Below are 24245 nucleotides of genomic sequence, written 5' to 3' on the forward strand. Positions count from 1 at the left end.
CGGTGTCGAAAGCCGCCGAGATGTCTAGAAGGATTAGGAGAAAGGAGTGTCCTTTGTCTAGCCCCATAATAATATGGTCTGTTAGAGATATGAGTAGGGTTTCAGTGCTGCGAGATTTGCGGAACCCATATTGGGAAGGGAAAAGTAAGTTGTGATCTTCTAGATAATCAGAAAGCTGGGTGTTGACCAATTTCTCAGTGAGTTTGGCTAAAAATGGTAGATTTGAGATAGGGCGGAAATTAGCCAGAACACCAGGGTCTAGGTTATGTTTCTTGAGGAGTGGTTTCAGGGAAGCGTTTTTTAGACTATCTGGGTAGAATCCTTGAGTTAAGCAGCAGTTTATGATTTTGGTTAAGGGACCAGAGATTATATTTGGGATAAGTAGCAGTAGCTTGGAAGGTATGTTGTCCGATGGGTGGCTAGATGGTTTTTGCCTTTTGAGAATGGATTCGATCTCTTTGGTCGATGTTAATTCTAATTTGTCGAATTTGATTCCCTTAAGAATGTAGGTGTTATCGAATGAGGTGGTGTAGTCAGTCTTGGTTGGAAGGAGAGCAAGTGTATTTGAAATCTTCTGCTGAAAGAATAGGGCTAACTCATTTGCTTTGGTTTGAGCTTGTTCGTCAGGAATTGATGGTGGTAGAGACTTTGTTATTTGAGAGACATATGCAAAGAGGGTTTTTGCATCAAATTGGAGATCATGGATTTTATTACCGAAGTATTCTCTTTTTGCTTTTAGAATTGAAGTCCTTTGTATGACAGTAGTGTAGTGGTGGAAGGTGCTTTGCGCCATTTATTTTCTTTGTGGCGTAATTCTTGTTTTATCCGTTTGAGTTCGCTGGAGAACCAAGGTTGATTTCCTTTTTTTGTCGTGTTGCTTAGTTTCGTGATTGTTGGGCAGAGTTTATTTGCTACCTCTTCAGTGATCTTGTGCCATGATAGCACTGCAGTGTTAGGATTGGCCAGATCTAAATTAGAGAGTTCCTTGGAGAGGTGTTCACTGAGGGTCTCAGAAGCACAGGGTTTCCTGAATTGAAAGGAGGAAAGGTGCTGTGGGGGGGGGAGACTTTTTTTGTAGTGAGGGTGGTTGTTATCAGAAAGTGATCTGACCAGGGGATAGGGGTACACACAGGTTCCGTGGAGTTGGAGAAGTTAGAGTTGATAAAAATAAGGTCCAGGGTATGTCCTGCTTTGTGTGTTGGTTTGTTTACAATCTGAGTGAATCCCATTGCACTGAGGGCTGTGAGGAGGGCGTCACAGTTGGATGAGTGGGAAGAAGCCTCAAAGTGGAAGTTGAAATCTCCCATGATTATGGTGGGTGAGTCAGTGTTGACGTGTTTCACCACGGATTCTATAAGAGGGGAGGCATCTGTATCTAATACTCCTGGGGGCGCGTAGACTAGTAGTACTTGCAGTTGGTTTGATTTGAATAGGCCTAGCTCAATTTTAGATTCTGACTTAATTGTATGCGGAGTTAGTCTGAGTTCTTTTTTGGTGGCTAGTAACAGACCGCCTCCTCTCTTTTTTTGTCTGTGAATTGTAAAAAAAGTCATATTTGTGGGAGGGTAATTGGTTGATAAGGGCAATGTCTGAGTTTTTTAGCCATGTTTCTGTGATTGCACAGATGTCTGGGTTACTGTCCAAGAGATAGTCGTTGAGGATGTGAGTCTTTTTTGTTAGAGATTGAGAGTTAACTAGGGTCACTGAGAGTAGAGTTAGTCCTAGGAACTGAGTCAGCGGGTTTATCATGATTGGAATGAGAGATCTTCATAACTTCATAACTTGGTTGACGTTCAAAACTTGGTTAACTTGATTAACTTGAACTGGTTGATTGACTATAGCTGGAGACCGCCAGTGTACTCAACCGGAAAGCGTCAACACCCGGATGGGTGGATGCCCTAGGTAAATGAAAACGTGGCTTACCCTTGTATCATTTGAAAGACCAAGCGCGACGGCAGCCAAGGGTGGGATGCTGAGTCCATCTGTCTACACTAAGGAAAACGAAATTATCAGGTAAGTAATTTCTCCATTTCCTAGCATGTAGCAGATGGACTCAGGACCAATGGGATGTATAAAAGCTACTCCCAAACCGGGTAGGAGGCTGCCCGTGACCCACTTAGTATTGCCCTTGCAAATGCCATGTTCTCCCGAGCCTGAACATCCAGATGGTAGAATCTGGAGAAGGTATGGATGGAGGACATGTAGCCACCCTGCAGATCTTGGCAGGTGACAGCATTCTAGTTTCTGCCCAGGATACTGCCTGGGCTCTGGCAGAATGGGCCTTGACCTGTAGAGGCGGTGGCTTGCCTGCTTCTACGTAGGCCGCCTTGATGGACTTCTTTGATCCAGCGGGCGATGGTTGCCCGCGAGGCTACTTCCCCTTGTCTCTTTCTGCTGTGAAGGACGAAAAGGTGGTCCGTTTTTCGTACGGGTTCCGACATTTCCAGATATCTGGATAGGAGTCTGCCGATGTTGAGGTGGCGTAGAATACGGGCTTCTTCCGAATTCCTCAAGCCATCCGTCATTGGTAGGGAGATGGTCTGGTTAAGGTGGAAGTGTGAGACCACTTTGGGGAGGAAGGAGGGAACTGTGCGTAGTTGGATGGATCCTGGGGTGAGCCTGAGGAACGGCTCTCGACAGGACAGTGCCTGTAGTTCCGAGATGCGGCGGGCTGAACACACTGCCAGCAAAAACACTGTCTTTAAGGTTAACAGGCGAAGGGGTCTGAAGGCGGTTCCCGCTAGGAAGTCCAAAACGAGATTGAGATTCCACAGAGGTACCGGCCACTTTAGTGGTGGGCGAATGTGTTTGACTCCTTTCAGGAAGCATGACATGTCCGGGCGAGAAGCTATGCTGTCTCCCTCACTCTGGAGCCATAGCATGACAATGCAGCCACCTGTATCTTTTGTTGGGAGTTGAGGGACAGGCCCTTCTGTAGCCCATTCTGTAAGAATTCCAGGATCACGGGATCCTTCAATGAGCGTGGCTTGATGTTGTGGTCTTCGCACCAGGCTTCAAATACTATCCAGATCCTTATGTACGTTAACGATGTGGAGAACTTGCGTACTCGGAGGAGAGTGTCGATTACCGCCCCCGAGTATCCGCTCTCTCTCAGGCGGGCCCTCTCAATGGCTAGACCGTAAGAGAGAATTGAGCTGGGTCCTCGTGGAGGATCGGACCTTGTTGTAGCAGGTCCCTGTGTGGGGCAGGGGTAGGGGGTTCCCTGCCAGCAGTCTTCTCATGTCTGCGAACCAGGGTCTTCTTGGCCAATCCGGAGCCACCAGAAGAACTAGTCCCCTGTGTAGTTGTATCTTGTGAATGATTGCACCCAATAGGGGCCTCGGCGGGAAGGCATATAGTAGAGTCCCCGGTGGCCAGGTCTGTACCAGGGCATCGATCCCTTGGGACTGCGGTTCCCGACTGCGGCTGAAGTATCTGGATACTTGGGCGTTGGATCTGTTTGCCAGAAGGTCCATGTCCGGTGTCCCCCACCGATTCACTATCATTTTGAAGGCTGCGGACGACAGCCTCCATTCTCCTGGGTCTAGACTTTCCCTGCTGAGGAAGTCTGCCGTGATGTTGGCCTTCCCGGCGATGTGGACGGCGGAGATCTCCTGGAGTTTTGCTTCTGCCCACGCCATCACGGGGTCTATTTCTAGGGACACCTGTTGGCACCTGGTTCCCCCCTGCCGGTTGATGTAAGCCACTGTCGTGGCGTTGTCAGACATTACTCTGACCGCTTTGTTTCGAAGTCTGTGAGCAAACCGCAGACAGGCTAGTCTGACTGCCCGCGCTTCTAGGCAGTTGATGTTCCATCTCGCCTCTTCTGCGTTCCACTGCCCTTGGGCGGTTAACTCCTCGCAGTGTGCTCCCCATCCTCGTAGACTGGCATCTGTGGTGAGTAGAGTCCAGGTTGGGGAGGATAGTCTTGATCCCCAGCTCATGTGGCTGGCCTGCAGCCACCACCGTAGCTGGGTCCGAACTCTGCCCGGGAGTGATAGCCGTACGGTGTAGTTCTGGGACCGTGGGCTCCACCCTGATAGAAGTGAGCGCTGTAGGGGCCTCATGTGGGCTCGTGCCCATGGCACAACTTCCAGTGTGGATGCCATCAGCCCGAGGACTTGCAGGTAATTCCATGCTGTGGGACGAGGATCGCTCAGCAAGGTTTGCAGCCGGTTCCACAATTTTGATCTCCTTGTGGAGGTTAGGTTGACCTTGTCCTCTTTGGTGTCAAATCGGACTCCTAGGTATTCCAGCGACTGTGAGGGCTGTAGGGAGCTTTTGTTTGTGTTGACCACCCATCCTAGGCTCTCCAGTAGAGTTATGACTCTGCTGGTTGCTTGGCAGTTTTCCTCCGGTGACTTTGCCCTGATCAGTTAATCGTCCAGGTAAGGGTGAACGAGGATTCCTTCCTTCCTCAGTGTTGTCGCCACCACCACTATTACCCTTGGTGAACGTCCGGGGTGCTGTGGCTAACCCGAAGGGTAGTGCCCGGAACTGGTAGGGACTGTTCAGGACTTTGAAGCAAGGTAGCGCTGGTGTTCCTGATGAATTGGGATATGTAGGTAGACCTCCGAAAGATCCAGGGATGTGAGAAACCCTCCCGGTTGTATCATCCTTATTACGGATCGTAGGGTTTCCATGCAGAAGCGGGGAATCCTGAGGTCCAGGATGGGCCTGAATGTTCCCTCTTTCTTGGGGACGATAAAATAAATGGAATAATGTCCAGTATTTATTTCTTGTGGAGGCACTGGGGTTATGGCCTCGAGGGCCAGTAGTCTGGACAGTGTAGCTTCCACTGCCACCCTCTTGAAGAGGTCGTGGCAGGGGAATTCCACAAACTTGTCTGGAGGGGTTCGTAGAAAATCCAGGTAGTACCCCTCCCGAATGATGGCTAGGACCCATTTGTCCGAAGTTATCTCGACCCATCTGCGGTAGAATAGGGCTAGTCTGCCCCCTATGGCTTCTTCCCTTGGACGGGTCGGCTGAATCTCATTGTGGGGTGCGGCTGGGGCCTGTACCCGAGCTGGTTCCCCTCTTGTTGTGCTTGTTCCGAAAGGACTGGTTCCTGCCCATAGGGCGGGGGGCTTGATAGTTGCTCCTGTAAGGATTGAAGCACTGTGAACTTCTGCCCCTGGAGGACCTGGGGAAGGGTCGCTGGTTTCTCTTCGTCTTATCCTCTGGCAGGCGCGGCAATGGGGACTCGCCCCATTTGTCGTCCAGTTTCTCTAGTTCGCTGCCGAACAGGAGGCATCCTTTGAAGGGCATCCTTGTGAGGCGCGTTTTGGAAGATGCGTCGGCTGACCAGCTTCGGAGCCAGAGCTGCCTCCTGGCTGCCACAGCTGATGACACTCCTCTGGCCGCTGTGCACACTAGGTCGGAGGCAGCATCCGCGAAGAATGATACTGCTTGTTCCATGTCTTCTCCCGGGGTGTTGTTCCTGGTTTGTGATAAGCAAGCATGTGTCACCATGGTGCAACAAGCCACAATTTGTAGAGACATAGCGGCTACGTCAAATGACTGTTTGAGGATGGATTCCAGACGCCGGTCATGTGCATCCTTGAGCGCAGCTCCTCCCTCCACTGGGATAGTGGTGCGCTTAGAGACAGCGCAGACCATGGCATCAACTCTTGGGCATGCAAGAAGATCTTTGGTTGCCGGGTCCAGGGGATACAGGGCTGCCAGAGCTTGTCCCCCTTTGAATGTGGACTCTGGAGCATTCCATTCCAGGTCAATCAGCTGTTGTACTGCTTGTAACAGAGGAAAATGGCGAGAAGTCTGGCGAAGACCCTCCAATAAGGGGTTTGGTTTAGGTTCTCCCGAAGTACCTGGGCCCGGGATAGCGAGCTCAGTCAGACATTGGTTGACCAGGTCCGGGAGCTCGTCCTTTGTGAAGAAGCGTCTCATGGTTCGGTGAGGCTCTGTCCCCGGGGGGAGCTCCCCCTCTTCTAGGGGTTCGGCTTCCTCCTCAGAGATGTCTGAGTCCCCATAGGTGGGGCTTCTGAGTATTGGAAGCCTGTGCCTAGGTCTTGAAAGGCCTGGGGCATGAGGGTCTTCCGGTGGAGCATGTGGCTGGTCAGCCAGAGGTTCAGTTTGCATTTGAACAAAGGCGTGAATCCCCTTGAAGAACTCCACCCATGAGATCGAAGCTGGGTCCAAGCTGAGGGGTGCTGGTTCCTTGGGGGTCCCCGTCTGTGGGGAGGTCCCCCTGGCTAGGTCTGGGGTACCCCCTGAGGAGCTAGAACTCGGCCCTGGGTGGGACTGGCCCTGGACTGGATCTCCCAGGGCCTCCTCGCACTGCATGCACAGGGTGTCATCCTCCTCGCTTTGTGCGGCTCTGATGTGGCATGCTGGGCAGAGGCCTTGAGCTTTTATCCCTGTTTCTGGAGGTGCCATGGCTGTCGGTGCGTAAACTCTTGTGCGCTCCGGTGCGCTTAAGATGAGCGTGTAAGTTGTGCGCGCAGCTGTGCGCCCAGCCTTAGATATGCGTCCGGCTCTGTGCGTGCAATTTATGCGTGCAAGGTTTGATGTGCGTGTAAGACTATGCGCACAAGTGCTTTGTGCGCCTAGGTCGGAGTTGTGCGCTCAGGTCGGAGTTGTGCGCTCGGGCCGAACGGCGCGGTGAATAGGGCCAAGATGGCGACGGCGAGCACGCGGGCAATATGGCGACCCCCTCTGAGAGTCTCCACGAGGGTAGACCCTTGGAAATAGCTGGGGCCTGGCCCTGCTAGGGTGGATCAACCCGGTGGCACTGGTCCCGGCCGGTGACCTGTGCTCCTCCTCGATTCTCGGAGACTGGATTCAAGCAGAAGATTTCTACCTTACCTTGTCTTCGGCGCTTCCCGGTTTCGTCCCAGGCGGTCTCCGGCTGCGGGGGGAGAGGGCAAATACCTTCACCGCCGCGCTCGAGGGTGCACCCGCTGCCTTCTCAGCTGTGCCCGAGGATCGGGGGCTAGGTCCTCGCCGCGATTCGGCTGCTGGACTGAGGCTTACCTCCAAGGGACCACGGAAATCGCCTCGGGAATCTCAACTGGGGGAGGGACCCGAGGGTATCACCGCAGGAGAGAAGGGCTCGTCTTCAGTAGGTTGTTTCTTTAAAATTTAGATTTTCTTCTTTGAATTTGGTTTTAACGCTGTGAGAGCATGCAGATAGTCCCTAACTAGTATGGAGACAGAAAATACTGAAGAGCTGCAGTTCCTGCAGGGGCATATGTACCTGGGGCTAACGTCAGATTGAAATCTGATCCGTCTCCAACTGCTAGCAGGAGTACACTATACCCATTGGTCCTGAGGCCATCTGCTACATGCTAGGAAATTTCATTTTTTAGTTCTTTCAGAAGCCTGGGGTGAATATTATCTGGTCCAGGTGATTTACTACTCTTCAGTTTGTCAATCAGGCCTACCACATCTTCCCATTCCAGATCATTTATAAATATATTAAAAAGCACCAGTCCGATTACATATCCCTGAAGCACTCCACTGTTCACCTTTTTCCACCTCTTTATTCAGTGGATACAGCTTTGTCATGGTGCAAACAACCTTCAAGCCCGCTTCCAGGAAGTCCCACTCCCAGTTCACCAGCTTAAGGATCTTCTTAGGCAGGGGAAGGCACTAGGAAGACCCAGCAGGCCTTCCAGGAGCAGTTTCACACCTTTATTATCCGACTCCTTCAGGGCCACCCTAACCCCTAATTCCTCCAAAACCTGGGGAATGAGGGACCGCAACTCCTCCTCTGTGAAGACAGACCACCCTGGGGTCATCCCCCTTCAGACATCAGAAACCTATCTGGATCTGGATTATCCATGGTCACATCAGGATCGGCACTTGTGTCTGGACCAGCAGCCACATCTGGGACCAATCGCTGCAGATGTGCAGGATCCTCCTGCATGTCATTGGAGTTCTCCTAATCCCTGGGAACCTGTTTGGCCCCAGAACACCCGAGACCCAGCCAACTCAAAAGACCACCACAGCCACCAGAATATCCCATCTTCTGCCTCTTGACTGGGCGACTGGAAACCTTCTCACTGGAACGCTTCCCCCCTGCTCCCTTTCTTGCCAGCAAGGCCTTATGCAGAACAAGGACAAACTCCGGGGAAAACTCTTCCGGATCATCTGCACTCTGATCAGAAAAGCTAACATCCAAGTCCTCTCCTCCATCGTGAAGGTGAAAGTGGGGGAGGAAAATCACCGGCCTCCCTAGGGACCGTAGGCCACTGCCTGCGATTCTCTGCCGGTCAGGCCACCAAATTTGATGCCCCTGGGACCACTGCCGCAGCCCCCGTCTACCTAGAAGCCCTCTGTTCCCCTGATGCATCCAAGGAGGTTCCCTCCTCCTGATGCACAGGCAGGGCAATGGGAGCGGGAACTGAGCCCCGCCGACCAGAAGCCACAAGCTCTATGTGCCGCCATTGGCAGTTTAGGCGCCATCCCCCAAGTGGCAGCAAAGGAACATAAGAACATGCCATACTGGGTCAGACCAACAGTGGCCAAGCCAGGCCATAAGAACCTGGCAAGTACCCATGTTACTGTTGCTAGAAATAGCAGTGGCTATTTTCTAAGTCAACTTAATTAATAGCAGGTAATGGACTTCTCCTCCAAGAACTTATCCAATCCTTTTTTTAAACACAGCTATACTAACTACACTAACCACATCCTCTGGCAACAAATTCCAGAGTTTAATTGTGTATTGAGTGAAAAAGAACTTTCTCCGATTAGTTTTAAATGTGCCACATGCTAACTTCATGGAGTGGCCCCTAGTCCTTCTATTATCCGAAAGAGTAAACAACCGATTCACATCTACCCATTCTAGACCTCTCATGATTTTAAACACCTCTAACATATCCCCCCTCAGCCGTCTCTTCTCCAAGCTGAAAAGTCCTAATCTCTTTAGTCTTTTCTCATAGGGGAGCTGTTCCATTCCCCATATCATTTTGGTAGCCCTTCTCTGCAGATGTCTCAGTGGAAGCGGGCCGTCCACCTCTAGGGTTGACAAAGTCTGCAAACCACGGCCGTCGAGGCCATTCCGGAGCTACCAGGATCATGGGCCCCTGGTGACTCTATTCTTCGGAGCACCTTTCCCACTAGGGTCCAAGGCAGAAAGACGTAGAGCAGGAGGTCCCGCGGCCACGGGAAGACTAAGGCATCGATGCCCTCTGCGCCTTGTTGTTCTTCTGCGACTGAAGAAGCGCGGAGCCTTCGCATTCCTTTGAGTGGCCATCAGATCGAGATGGGGAGTCCCCCATCGCGTGAAGAGGAGTGACACTGCTTCCTGGGACAGCTCTCTTTCCCCAGGATCTAAGTGTTAGCGACTTAAGAAGTCCGCTTGAACATTGTGTACGCCTGCAATGCGAGACGCCGCCAGATGGGACAAATGGAGTTCTGCCCACGGCATTAGCTTGTTTGTCTCCTGAGCAACATGGAGACTCCTTGCCCCTCCCTGACAGTTAATGTATGCCCCTGTTGTTGCGTTGTCAAAGAGGATTCGGACTGCTCGGCCTTGGACGAGAGGCAGAAAGTGCTTCAGCGCCAGACGAACCGCTCTTGCCTCCAGAATGGGCCACACTGAACTGGTGTCCACTGCCCCTGCGTCGATTGGCATCCGCACACAGCGCCCCCAGCCGGCGAGGCTGGCATCTGTCGTAATGATCACCCACTGCGGAACCTCTAGGTCCACCACTCTTAGCGAGTGATCCAGGTGGAGCCATCAGGTCAGGCTGTGCTTGGCTAGAGATGAAAGAGGCAGAAGAGTCTGAAATTCCCGAAACACCGACTTCCAACAGGAGAGTAATGCTCTTTGCAAGGGACGCATGTGGGAAACGCCCAAGACACTACATCTATAGTGGAGGCTATGAAGCCCAGCACCTGGAGATAGTCCCAAGCAATGGGAAGTCGGAAGTTCCAAAAGCACTGAACCTGAGAGAGGAAAGATTGGGCCCAATCCAAACATCACTTTGGTGCCGAAATGTCAAGTGACTGCGCCAGAGTGAAGCTGCTCTTGGCAAGATTGACGATGCAGCCTAACGACTGGAGGAGAAGTAATACTCTTTCCACTGAGTGCTGGCACAAATCCGTGGACTTCGCCAGTCGTCCAAAAAGGGATGGACCAGAATCCCTTCCCTCTGTAGGGCCACCACCACCATAACTTTGGTGAAGGTGCGAGGAGCGGTCGCCAGGCCAAATGGCAGGGCCTGGAACTGGAAATGCTGCCCTAAAATCTTGAAGCGGAGGAAGCGCCGATGCTCCTCCAGGATGGGGATATGAAGATAAGCCTCCATCAAGTCCAAGGACGTGAGGAACTCTCCCCGGTGTACCACGGCAATCACTGAGCGCAGGGTTTCCATCCTGAAGTGTATCTTGAGAGTCCTGTTGACCATCTATGGGATTACATAGAAACATAGAAACATAGAAATGACGGCAGAAGAAGACCAAATGGCCCATCCAGTCTGCCCAGCAAGCTTCCCTCATTTCTTCTCTCATACTTATCTGTTTCTCTTAGCTCTTGGTTCTAATTCCCTTCCACCCCCACCATTAATGTAGAGAGCGGTGATGGAGCTGCATCCAAGTGAAATATCTAGCTTGAGTAGTTAGAGGTAGTAGGGGTAGTAACCGCCGCAATAAGCAAGCTACACCCATGCTTATTTGTTTTTACCCAGATTATGTTATACAGCCCTTATTGGTTGTTTATCTTCTCCCCTGCCGTTGAAGCAGGGAGCTATGCTGGATATGCGTGAGGTATCAGTTTTTTTCTTCTCCCCTGCCGTTGAAGCAGAGAGCTATGCTGGATATGCATTGAAAGTGAAGTATCAGGCACATTTGGTTTGGGGTAGTAACCGCCGTAACAAGCCAGCTACTCCCCGCTTTGTGAGTGTGAATCCTTTTTTCTTCTCCCCTGCCGTTTAAGCAGAGAGCTCTGCTGGATGTGTGAAGTAACAGTTTTTCTTTTCCCCTGCTGTTGAAGCAGAGAACTATGCTGGATATGCATTGAAGTGAAGTATAAGAATGGAGTGATCAAGCTAGTTGAAAGGCATCAGGAATAGAGGAAGGTGGAGGTAGTAATTTGGATATTTCGTTTGGGGTAGTAACCGCCGTAACAAGCCAGCTACTCCTGTCTTTGTGAGTGCAAATCCTTTTTTCCACATTTCCTCTTGCTGTTGAAGCTTAGAGTGATGTTGGAGTCACAGTAACCATGTGTATGTTTATTGAATAAGGGTATTGTCTCCAGGCAGTAGCCATCATTCTGGCGAGTCACCCACTCTTCATTGGCGGCCTCTTGACTTTATGGATCCACAGTGTTTATCCCACGCCCCTTTGAAGTCCTTCACAGTTCTGGTCTTCACCACTTCCTCTGGAAGGGCATTCCAGGCATCCACCACCCTCTCCGTGAAGAAATACTTCCTGACATTGGTTCTGAATCTTCCTCCCTGGAGCTTCAAATCGTGACCCCTGGTTCTGCTGATTTTTTTCTTATGGTAAAGGTTTGTCGTTGCCTTTGGATCATTAAAACCTTTCAAGTATCTGAAAGTCTGTATCATATCACCTCTGTTCCTCCTTTCCTCCAGGGTGTACATATTTAGATTCTTCAATCTCTCCTCGTACGTCATGCGATGAAGATCCTCCACCTTCCTGGTCGCCCTTCTCTGTACCGCTTCCATCTTGTCTTTGTCTTTTTGTAGATACGGTCTCCAGAACTGAACACAGTACTCCAGGTGAGGCCTCACCAAGGACCTGTACAAGGGAATAATCACTTCCCTTTTCTTACTCGATATTCCTCTCTCTATGCAGCCCAGCATTCTTCTGGCTTTTGCTATCGCCTTGTCGCATTGTTTCGCAGACTTCATATCATTAGACACTATCACCCCAAGGTCCCTCTCCTGCTCCGAGCACGTCAGCCTTTCCCCCCCCATCGAATACAGTTCATTTGGATTTCCGCTCCCCATATGCATGACTTTGCACTTCTTGGCATTGAATCTCAGCTGCCATATCTTCGACCACTCTTCCAGTTTCCTTAGATCCCGTCTCATTCTCTCCACTCCTTCCGGCGTGTCCACTCTGTTGCAGATCTTAGTGTCATCCGCAAAAAGTCAAACCTTACCTTCTATCCCGTCCGCAATGTCGCTCACAAAGATATTGAACAGGACCGGTCCCAACACCGATCCTTGCGGTACACCACTTAAAACCACTCTCTCTTCAGAGAAGGTTCCGTTTACCGTCACACATTGTCTTCTGTCCGTCAACCAATTTGCAATCCAGGTCACCACCTTGTCACTCACTCCCAAGCTTCTCGTTTTATTCACCAGTCTCCTGTGCGGAACCGTATCAAAAGCTTTGCTGAAATCCAAGTATATGACATCGAGCGCTCTTCCTTGGTCCAATTCCTTGGTTACCCAGTCAAAAAAGTCAATCAGATTTGTCTGACAGGATCTTCCCCTGGTGAATCCATGTTGCCTCTGGTCCATCAATTCTCCGGACTGTAGATAGTTCACTATTCTCTCTTTCAGCAGAGACTCCATTACTTTTCCCACCACCGAAGTGAGGCTAACCGGCCTGTAGTTGCCAGCCTCCTCCCTGTTCCCACTCTTGTGAAGCGGGACCACCACCGCTCTTCTCCAGTCTCTCGGCACCACTCCCGTTTCTAGGGATCTATTGAACAGGTCACACAGCGGACCCGCCAGAACATCTCTGAGCTCCCTCAATATCCTTGGATGAATCCCATCAGGCCCCATGGCTTTGAATAATGGCCAAACCCTTGTTCCAGTACTGGCACCGGGAGAATGGCACCCCAATCCAGGAGCCGATCCAGTGTTTGTCGCACTGCGCACTTTTTGATGAGACCGCACGGAGAGCAGACAAACCTGTCCCTGAGAGATCGAGCAAATTCTAAAGCATAACCGTGCCATAGAATATCCAAGACCTACCGGTCTGAGGTGATTTTGATCCACTCCTCATAGAAGAGGGAAAGATGTCCTCCTATCTTGGGAACTGAAGAGTGGACCGACAAGTTTCATTGGGTAGATGTAGCAGAAGCTCCGTGCGTAGAGAAGTTCCGAGCCAGTCTCCGGCCTCGAAAGGAATGAGACCTGGACTGCGACCTCGAAGAGGGAGTCCTGTGAGGCACCGGTCTAGTCTGATGACAACGCCGTTGGCCTCTGAACTGGGCCCGCGTAGTGACGATCTTCCGGCAATTTATGCACCTTATTCTCTCCAAGCGATTTAATGATCTAGTCCAACTCGTCTGGGGCGGACCCATCAATGTCCCCGTCTGTATCCCCAAGGAGAAGGTCCTGTGACCCAGGGTCCGGCAGATTAGGAGCTAAAGCCCCAAGGAATTAACAGCTGTCCGTCCTGACTGTCCCCTAGAGGGATCCAACACCCCTGATGGCCTGGGGACCTTTGCTGGTATAAGTCCCTCCCTCCTGCCATTCAGCCTCCGCTTCTAAAAAAAAAAAAAAAAAAAAAAAAAAAAAAAAGCTTTGTGCATTAAAATCACAAACTTAGAAGAAAAGGCCTGCTGTCTCTTTAAGGTCTCCCCCCGGGGAGAGGCAGGCTCTAGGTCAGCCGGTTGCACAGGGCTTAAATTCGGTGTAATAAAAGTACAAAATCAGTAGTAAAATGAGAATTCCCTTCCCCCATCTGGCAAAGAAACAGGTGCAGCAGGCTGGCTCTCCACATGTGGATACAAAATGGCAATCGAGGCATCGGGAGGGAGGGGGGTGAGGAGTCGCCACAGGAACGGCAAAGTCCTTCTGTGCCTGACTGCTGCGAGCGGGAGAGAGAGAACTGCTCTCCGCTCTTTCCCCTGTAAGCTGCTGGTCCTTGTACAGGGTACTGATTAATAAAAAGTAAAAACCTTTCCACTTTTTCCTTTTCCCCTCCAGACCGCCTAAAGTGACCGAGGAATTTTACTTCTCTGATGAGACCCCTGAGGTATGAGATTTCTCAGGGATGTTAAAGTGACAGAGGGATTTTACTTCTCTGATGAGACCCCTGAGGTATGAGACTTCTCAGGGATGTTAAAGTGACAGAGGGATTTTACTTCTCTGATGAGACCCCTGAGGTATGAGACTTCTCAGGGATGTTAAAGTGACCGAGGAATTTTACTTCTCTGATGAGACTCCTGAGGTATGAGACTTCTCAGGGATGTTAAAGTGACCGAGGAATTTTACTTCTCTGATGAGACTCCTGAGGTATGAGACTTCTCAGGGATGTTAAAGTGACAGAGGGATTTTACTTCTCTGATGAGACCCCTGAGGTATGAAGCTTCTCAGGGGTCTCCACGGGGAAGGGAGTGGACCACCCTGCACCCAGCTCCTCACAGGAACAAGAAATTCAGTGCTGCTACCTGTCAGAAATGACCCGCTCTCCCGTTCAGTCAGAGGAATGGCACGTCTCTGCAACTGTTAGGCTGCCCCGAGGAATAAACGGCATCTCAGGGCAGCAGGGGGTCGTGGGGGAGAGGTTGGACCACCAACATTCACCCATAAGGCAGCTGAAATACTGGCTGTAAGAAATAAGTAAACACTTACCCCAAAAACAACAGAATAAAATAAGACGGAATGTACAAGACAGATCTGTCTCTGAAAACAAAGTTCTGCCTGCAAGTCTCCAGAGAAGCTGAACACTGAGGCTTTTTTTTTTTTTTTTAAACTTTATAACTATGATTCATCCAAGGAAAGAATTAGAGAAAAACAAAGAATAAAGAAATTCTGTAAACTTTCCTCTAAATGAACTGGGGAACCGAAGGTGCAACTGCCATCTGCTGGAGTCAGAGAACTACTGAAGGTTTACAGAGGGCTCTCACCAGTTATGAGGGACCGCCCTCTCAGTTTTTGCTCTGACTCCATCTGCTGAAAGGGGGACATAACCCACGGTCTGGACTGATCCTGGTATGTACAGGGAATGCAGGTTTGCACCTCTACCATCTGCTGGAGACAGAGAAATACTGAGGGACTGCAGGTGGCACTCTTGGTTATGTAGCAGTGCCTCAAAGTTTTGATCTCTGCCTCCATCTGCTGGTAGGGATGTAAAACCCACTGGTCTGGACTGATCTGAGTATGAACAAGAACTGCTGATTACTTGCGGCTCAAACCAGATATTGTCAGAGACAGGATACCAGACTTGGTGACCTTGTGGCACATCTTACATTTTTATACTGTGGGGCATGGACAGACACGTTAGCCTCAGAACCCAAAGAAATAGATTATTGGTTGAAAAGACTCACTTCCATATCCACAGCAAATTCTGAACATTTGGAGAGTTTCTCATTCAGCTGTACCAGCTCATCCAGGGAGGACACAAAATGACAAGGGGTTTGCTGAAGGGGTCTGTACATCTGAAAGACAAAAGAGTAACTACTGAAGAGAAGCAGAACAGAGCTACGATTGCCTTTTTCCACTTGAGCTTCTAACTTATTGTCTCACAGATCTCCTCCAAATATCCTGCCATGGGCTCCTAAACTCTTATACTGACCCCTTCCTTGGGATCTTATCTTACTCCATCATATGCCCCATAATAGTGAAAGAGCAACAAGTTTCTCAATGATGTAAGTAGCATCCCATCATAACCCTTAATCCCCAAACACAAACCCATCGCCAACCTTAATCTCAGCCCTTAATGCTGTAACCCTCAACCAATTGCACAACCATAACCTCACCCCCAACCCCATCTGTAACTCAAACCCTACTAACTTACTTTGGGTTTTATGAAGAGAGGAGAAGAAAAGTTTAGTTAATTGGTTGGGTGGTTCATGAACTAACAACTGTTCAATTCCTCGGCAAGAAAAGGGGGCTGGCCAGGCTGTTGTATGACTGGATGGGGTAGGGGGTTTCATTGTTTATTACATTTTACAATTTTAGGACTTGTGTATTTTTAGTATTATATATTTATGTATTTTCAGAGGCATATTTTGTATGATGTGTTTGATTATGTATTTTGACTGTATGAGTCCAATATTCAAAGCATATTCAGCAAGAATTATGCAGCTAAGTAGAGGCCGCTGAATATGCGCACACGTTCAGCGGCCGCCACTTAGCGATATAAGTCCCTTGTACGTTAGCCACACAAGAAGTGGGTATAAAGAGAGCAGACTAGGGCAGAGCAAATTAGTCATACAACTTAAGCGACTAACTGCCAATAGTCTGACTTAGCCGCATAAATTGTACGGCTAAGCTAGACATGCCATAGAGCAGGTCTAAACTTAGCTGTTAGACTTATATGGCCAAGCGCTCAGTTATATGCCTATATTTGGTGGCATAGCTGTGCCGCTGAATATACATTTCTGCTCATAAGTTTACATACCCTTGGCAGAATTGGTAAGATATATTGCAATTTAAGAAAACGTGTGAATGGACAAACATGTCTTATTTTTAATGTGTTTCAAATTAAACTATTGTGCATCACAAAATAGCACAATCATTACACAAACATAGCAATAAAGGAAATAATAAAATGGTCCTGTTCAAAAATTGAGAGGAAGAGGAAAATATCAAAGAGCCAAAAACAGTCCTATAATATATGACAGCAGCAGCAAAAGGACTTTTTATGATAATTCAAGTATGCCCATGCTAGCAACGTTTCTCACAAAAGCATTCCAAATCTGTATAATTTTGAAGAAACTGCATCAGCAAGCCTGACACAGACAATGCCTACAGCAAAGTCGTTCGGTCTTATCCCCATATGCGGCAAAGTAAATAAAGGCACCTTACGATGTTTTGACAGCAGAATTTAAATAGCTATTTTAATTGCTCCGTCTGTACCCGTTAATGTATAAGACCCGACAGCGGCTGGTGTTTCGCAATCTACTGATTGCTTCTTCAGGAGACACAATATAATTTTTTTCTTAAAGACACCCGGGTGGTGCACCTGCAGAAGGATGGAAATGACCTGCTCGGAATAGCCCTTCAAGCATAAACGTTGCCTCTCAAAAGCCAAGCCGCGAGAGAGAAGCGATCCTCCCGATCCGAAAATATGGGTCCCGGACGGAGCAGACGCGGTAGATGAGCCAGCTACAAGGGGCCTTCGAGAGCTAGATGCACTAGATCCGCGAACCACGGACGATGTGGCCACTCAGGTGCCTCAAAGTACCACCCAGCCTGGGTGACGTTCTATGCGGCGGAGAAGCCGACCTATGAGCGGCCAGGGAGGAAAGGCATACAGGAGAATTCCCGTGGGCCAGGGGCACACGAGGCGTCGATGCCCACCGAGACCTGCTCTTTTCGCCAACTGAAGAAACGTTCCATCTTCGCATTCGCTTGCATTGCCATTATTTATCGAGTTTTATATACTGTCATTCGGTTTCGCCATCACAACGGTTTACAAGTTTCGATGGGTAAGATGTTAAGAGGTTAGGATGGGGATTAACATCGTTTTCATATTGGTTAACAAGTTTTCGATGGATAAAGTGTTAGAAGGTTAGTAGATGCATTGACGTACATAAAGCGTTCATTTATACATACAGCATTCATTTAAAGCATTATTAAGATTGAGGGGGATATTCTTAACGTAGCAAGAGGAACATGGTGGGGTTCGGAATGAAGGTAAATAGGGCGGGGGCAAAGAGGTTTCAGTCCAGATTTGTGTTATATTTTGGGGAGGGTGTGTATGAGTCATTGGGTGTTTTGGTAGGATTTGGTGAACATCCAGGTTTTAAGTTCCTTTTTGAAGGTTTTTAGGTTTGGTTGAGTTCTTAGTTCCGTTGGGAGGGTGTTCCAGAGTTTGGGGCTGCCGAGGGATATGGCTCTTTCATGGGTTGAGGTTAGCTGTTTGGAGCACGCAGGTGGGATTTTCAGAAGGCCTTTGTTGGTTGAGCGGAGGTTTCATTGAGGTGTGTGTATTTTTATTGTTTTACTTAACCAGTTGGTTTGTTCTTCGTATTTTGTTTTGTGCAGTAGTGTCAGTATTTTGTAATTTATTTATTTAATATATATTTCTATACCGGACTTCACGAATGGAATTCACATCAGGCCGGTTTACATGGAACTTAGGGGATTAACAAGTGTAACCAAACAAAAGGCCGAAGCAAGCAAAGTTACATATAACAAGGGTATAGAACTTGGGGGCAATAGAGCCAGGAAGAAAGGCAGCGCGGAATTATCAACATATAAATAATATATAACGGATTAAGAGATTAGTAAACAACATATAAATAATATATAACGGTTTAAGAGATTAGTAAACATCCCAATTCCTTGGGCTGAGTCCGACGTGATATTTTGACTTAGGGGAAGGCTTGAAGGAAAAGCCACGTCTTGAGTTTTCTACGAAAGGTTTCTATTCGATGTAATCTATTCGATGTTTTATTGGGATGTAATCTATTCGATGTTTTATTGGATGTTTTATTCGATGTAATCTATTCGATGTTTTATTGGGAGCCAATGTAGAGCTATGAGAATTGGTGTAATATGTTCATGCTTTTTTGTTCCTGTGAGGATTTTGGCGGCAGTGGGCGGATGGTGGAGAGTGGGAATCCAAATAATAGGGAGTTGCAATAATCCAGATTGAAAAAGATGAGTAGTTGAAGGACTGTTCTGAAGTCATCTGGAGTAAGGGACGGTTTTAATCGTCATAGTGTGAGTAGTTTGTAGTATCCTTCCTTAATTTTATTCGTGATGTGGTTCTTGAAGGACACTGAGGCACGCCCCCATCTGGCGCAAATGCGGTTCCACATGTTGGCGGACAGTTCCCATTGTCATAAGAACATAAGAAAATGCCATACTGGGTCAGACCAAGGGTCCATCAAGCCCAGCATCCTGTTTCCAACAGTGGCCAATCCAGGCCATAAGAACCTGGCAAGTACCCAAAAACTAAGTCTATTCCATGTTACCATTGCTGCTGTCGCTCCTTGTGACCTTGGGCAAATCACTTTACCCTCCATTGCCTCAGGTACAAAAACTTAGATTGTAAACCCTCTGGGGATAGAGAAATACCTACAGTACCTGAATGTAAACCGGTGTGATATCTCAATTGAGATCGAATGTCGGCATATAAAAATAATAAATAAATAAATAAAAATAATGGCAGTGGCTATTCTCTAAGTGAACTTAATAGCAGGTAATGGACTTCTCCTCCAAGAACTTATCCAATCCTTTTTTAAACACAGCTATACTAACTGCACTAACCACATCCTCTGGCAACAAATTCCAGAGTTTAATTGTGCGTTGAGTAAAAAAGAACTTTCTCCGATTAGTTTTAAATGTGCCCCATGCTAACTTCATGGAGTGCCCCCTAGTCTTTCTACTATCCGAAAGAGTAAATAACCGATTCACATCTACCCGTTCTAGACCTCTCATGATTTTAAACACCTCTATCATATCCCCCCTGGATCGAGTTGCTGTCTGCTGAGAAAATCCGCTTGAACATTCTCTACCCCGGCGACATGCGAAGCGGCAATGCCCCTGAGATGGCGTTCCGCCCAGGTGAACAGAATTCGTGCCTCTAGCGCCACAGTGGGACTTCGTGTCCCGCCTTGCCGGTTGATGTACGCCACCGTTGTCGCATTGTCGGAGAAGACTCGCCTTTCTACCTTGGATTCAGGGCAGAATGGTGCTTGTAAGGCTAGATGCACCGCTCTCATCTCGAGGCAATTGATGGACCACGATCCTTCCCATCACTGACCACAGACCTTGAGCCGACCTTTCCGCACAGACCGCTCCCCAACCGGAAAGACTGGCATCGGTGGAGGTTATCAGCCAATTTGAAGGCGGAGATGTCCTGGAGATTCGCTTCCGCCCAAGTCATCAGGGGTGCTATTTCTAGGGATACTTGTTGGCTTCTGGTTCCGCCCTGTCGGTTGATGTATGCCACCGTGGTGGCGTTGTCTGACATCACTCTGACCGCTCTGTTGTGAAGTCTGTGGGCAAATCGCAGGCACGCTAGCCTGACTGCCAGTGCCTCTAGTCGGTTGATGTTCCACCCCGACTCTTCTCTGTTCCACTGCCCTTGGGCGGTGAGTTCTTCGCAATATGCTCCCCATCCGTTCAGGCTGGCATCTGTAGTGAACAGGGTCCAGGTTAGGGAGGACATTCTTGACCCCCGGCTCATGTGGCCGGACTGCAACCACCACCGTATCTGATTCTGCACTCTGGCTGGTAGAGATAGGAGAGTGGTGTAGTTCTGTGATCGTGGGTTCCACCGAGACAGGAGGGCGCGTTGTAATGGTCTCATATGAGCCCGCGCCCATGGTATCACCTCCAGAGTGGATGCCATAAGGCCGAGGACCTGTAAGTAATCCCAAGCTGTGGGCCGTATGGCGCTCAGCAGGGCCTGCAGACGATTCCGGAGCTTTGATCTTCTCTTGGAGGTCAGACTGACCTTGTCTTCCTGGGTGTTGAATCGGACTCCTAGGTATTCCAGCGACTGAGAAGGCTGTAGGGAACTCTTGTTCAAGTTTACTACCCATCCTAGGCTTTCCAGAAGAGCTATAACTCTGTTGGTTGCCTGGTGACTCTTCTCCGGTTACTTTGTCCTGATCAGCCAATCGTCCAGGTAAGGATGGACGAGAATACCTTCCTTCCTGAGTGCCGCCGCCACTACTACTATGACCTTGGTAAAGGTTTGCGGCGCGGTGGCTAACCCGAAGGGTAAAGCTCGGAACTGGAAGTGTTGATTCAGGACTTTGAAGCGTAAATAGCGCTGGTGATCCCGATGAATTGGGATATGCAAGTAGGCTTCCGACAGATCTAGGGATGTGAGAAATTCCCCTGGCTGTACTGAATTTTTGACAGACCGCAGAGTTTCCATGCGAAAGCTGGGGACCCGTAGGTGTCTGTTGACTGACTTGAGGTCCAGGACGGGCCTGAAAGTGCCCTCCTTCTTGGGCACTATGAAATAAATGGAATAGTGCCCAGAATGTATCTCCCCTGCAGGCACTGGGATTATGGCTTTTAGGGACAGAAGCCTCTGCAAGGAGATTCCACAAACTTGTCCGGTGGGAGCCGAAGAAAGTCCAGATAGTATCCTTCTCGGATGATGGCGGGACCCACTGGTCCGAGGTAATCTCGACCCACCTGTGGTAGAAGAGGGTTAAAGCGCACCATCTTCATCTGCTGGTAGAGGTGCATAACCCACTGGTTCTGGATTCATCTGTCTATATGCTAAGAAACTTCCTATCCTTTTCCTGATTTATAAAGTTGAGCTACTTTTGCTCGCAGATCCTTTGACAGTTCTTTTGCTTTTCCCATGTATCAGTAATCAAAGTCAGTGCAGCCTTGGATGAAACACAAGGTGTTTCTCCTCCTAATTGCTTCCTCGTCAACTTCCACTACTCAGTCACAGCTGCTCTTTGTAAATAACTCTACATGATGTTAATCTACTACTGTATTTCTCTATTCTCCCAGTTCGATCTTCCCTTGTTAATTGTAACTGCAATTTCCTTGCACTTGTTCCAGTTTTAATGTTTTTTGCACACCTTGTACAACTGTAAACCAGCATGATGTGATTGTATCATGAATGCTGGTATATAAAAATCCTAAATAAAATAAATAAATAAATAAAAAAGAGATAAGAAACTCATTGACTATTTATACAACGACACTAATTACAATCAAACAAGCCACAAGTATGGATACCTACTTTTCACTGCCATCTCAACCTGTGTGTGTCAATTTGAGTGTATATTATCAGCCCAAAAATTCAAGGGTATGTAAACTTTTGAACAGGACCATTTTATTATTTCATTTATTGCTATGGTTTGTTTAATGATTGTGCTATTCTGTGATGCATAAAATAGTTTAGTTTGAAATGCATTAAGAACTATAGACGTGTTTTGTCGGATCACTCATGTTTTCTTGAAATGCTATGCATCTTACAAATTCTGCAAGGGGTATGTAAACTTATGAGCATAATTGTAAATCATAATTTAGCCAGATAAATTCTAACTAGCTAAGTTGTTTAGGACGCCAGTTTTGAATACTGACCCCTATATTTTTTTTAATTATAAACTACACTGGGTTTTCTTTGATGAACCAAAAAATGTGATAAGCAAGTTCAAAATCAGAATTAAAAATCTAAACCCAGTCACAACCTCTAATTATAACTTTCAACCCAAACCATGAACTCTAGTACCAACCATAAACTCTAAATCCAAGCAACGCCAACTAATTCAAATCATAGTCCCTAACCCTCAACTTCAGCTGTAACTACTAATCACTAACCTCCAACTCCAACATTAAACCCTAATCCTAGCCATAATAGCAATCTTAAATCCTATCATAATCCTCAACTCCCAACCATCAAGTACTTTATGAAATCTTTTTAATCACTTTTGTGTTTTCCTAATCCTATTCTAATAGTTTTTAATAAAGCAGGAAACAAACCTGAATTTGGGGTTTCTGAAGAGCAGCTTCTGGTGGAATAAAGTGATCCAGTTCATACTGATATGGGTGGGCAAACCTAAGGATAACGATGAAAAAACACCTCCATTATTCAGACCCCACAGCACAGATTTATTTTATCCCTTCTGGCAGGTTACAATATAAATACATAAAATAATAAAACAATATAAATACAGTTCAATACTCTGTTTTATTGTTTAATGTAACGCCTTACTTGCGAAAGTTTTGTTTTATGGAAACCGACCTGATTCGATTATGTATATCGAGAAGGTCGGTATATAAAAACTCTAAATAAATAAATAAATAAAATAAAACAAACACATGAACAAAACACAATAGCATCAGACATATATAATAAAAATCCTGCTAGCCTCTATTCAACACCTAAAGGAAAAACAAAAAAGGGAAATTGGTTCTTACCTGCTAATTTTCATTCCTGTAATACCACAGATCAGTCCAGACTCCTGGGTTTGCTTCCCCTCCAGCAGATTGAGAGAGAGAAAATTTCTCAGGCAGTGTCTTATAATCCAGTGTGCCACCTGCAACTCCTCAGTATTTATTTGTACCCAAGCAGAAATGTAAGACCAAAAAACTTGTCCCTAAACTGATTAACTCTGTTCCTTCGGCACCACGAAATAAATGGAACACCATGTCCCCCACTCTTGGGGATGGGAACAATAGACTCCAGTATCCTCAGCCTCTTAATGGTCTGCTGAATGATGAGCTTCTTTGCCGGTGAAATGCAAGGAGATACCAGAAATAGATTTCTTACCGGACAAGCAAATTCTAATGTGTAGCCTTCTCCTATCACGCTTAGAACCCACTGGTCCAACATGATCTTGTCCCACTCCTCATAAAAAAGGGTCAACCGACCCCCCAATGACAGGAACTGAGGAGAGGGCCGGCCACCATTCATTGCGTAGATTTGACTCCACTAGGCCTCTGACCGGAGCCCATCTGTTTGCTCCGCGTCCACGAAAGGACTGGAACCAAGACTGCGACCTCCCCAAGGTCTGCCTCCGAGTTGCAACAGGAGCTCTGCTCTGACAAACTCCTTTGGCCGCGAAACCAAGAGCAAACTGGTAGAAAACCTTTAGGCCCTTTTGGCTTGTCCTCCGGGAGCGTGTGCACCTTATTTTTATTTATTTTTAGATTTATATTACGCTTTTCACACTTTTTTCAGTGTTTCAAAGTGCATTACATTCAGGTACTTGTTGCAACCGTTGCGGCCCGACGGCTTCACTCCGCCTTTCTTTTTCTGTGACTCCTCCTGCTCCCTGTGGATGTCTGGCTGCCGCGGCGTCTGCCCGCCGTCCCCGCACTGGCTTGGGCGCCGCCTCCCGCCATGCTCCTCTGGTACCTTAGGGCGCGTGTACCGCGCGGCCCTCATTCTTATTTCCTCTTTGGCGCGAACCTCAGGGGCGTCCCCCTGTGATGATGTCACACTGCCTGGATATTTAAGCCTGTTGTTTATTGCTAGCCTTTGAGTTAGCAAGGGATTTCCTACGGATGGGATTAGCTCTCCGTACCCAGCTACTCTGCCTCCAACTTCTATTTGGACTCTTTGCTATTAATGAGGTACCCGCTCCTTGGGGACCTCTCTGCTTCTTCCAGGTTGCTATCAAGAACCGGTACTCGCTCCTCGAGGGCCCATGTTCCCTGACTCGCTGCCTGTGTCCATCTCCTCTTCTACTTGGAAGAATTCGCTACAGACACCATCTGTGAGTACAACTACCATCTACTCCTCAGAGCTGTTTCCCTGGAACCAGTTACTCGCTCCTCGAGGGCCTGCCTCCATTCCAGCACCAGTGCCATCTTCCACGGAGAACTGCTGCGTGAGTACTTGTCAACGAGTCTCTGTGCCCAGGGATCTGGTACTCGCTCCTTGAGGGCCTGCTCTCCCTATCTTGGGGCTGCTCC

At 48.1% G+C, this 24245-nt stretch overlaps 1 protein-coding gene across 1 annotated transcript in view; it reads right to left on the reverse strand.

Annotated features, from left to right (window-relative positions):
- EXOSC10 (exosome component 10) overlaps positions 1-24245 on the reverse strand; it is a 154729-nt gene that overhangs the window by 80294 nt on the left and 50190 nt on the right. The window contains exons 7-8 of the mRNA XM_029579128.1: positions 22308-22383; positions 15218-15328 (exon numbers count right to left, since the gene is read on the reverse strand). Of these exons, the coding sequence (XP_029434988.1) occupies positions 15218-15328; positions 22308-22383 (187 nt within the window). The remainder of the gene's footprint in view (positions 1-15217; positions 15329-22307; positions 22384-24245) is intronic.

Source organism: Rhinatrema bivittatum, chromosome 15 (assembly GCF_901001135.1).
Source record: "Rhinatrema bivittatum chromosome 15, aRhiBiv1.1, whole genome shotgun sequence".
In the NCBI taxonomy this organism is placed as follows: Eukaryota; Metazoa; Chordata; class Amphibia; order Gymnophiona; family Rhinatrematidae; genus Rhinatrema; species Rhinatrema bivittatum.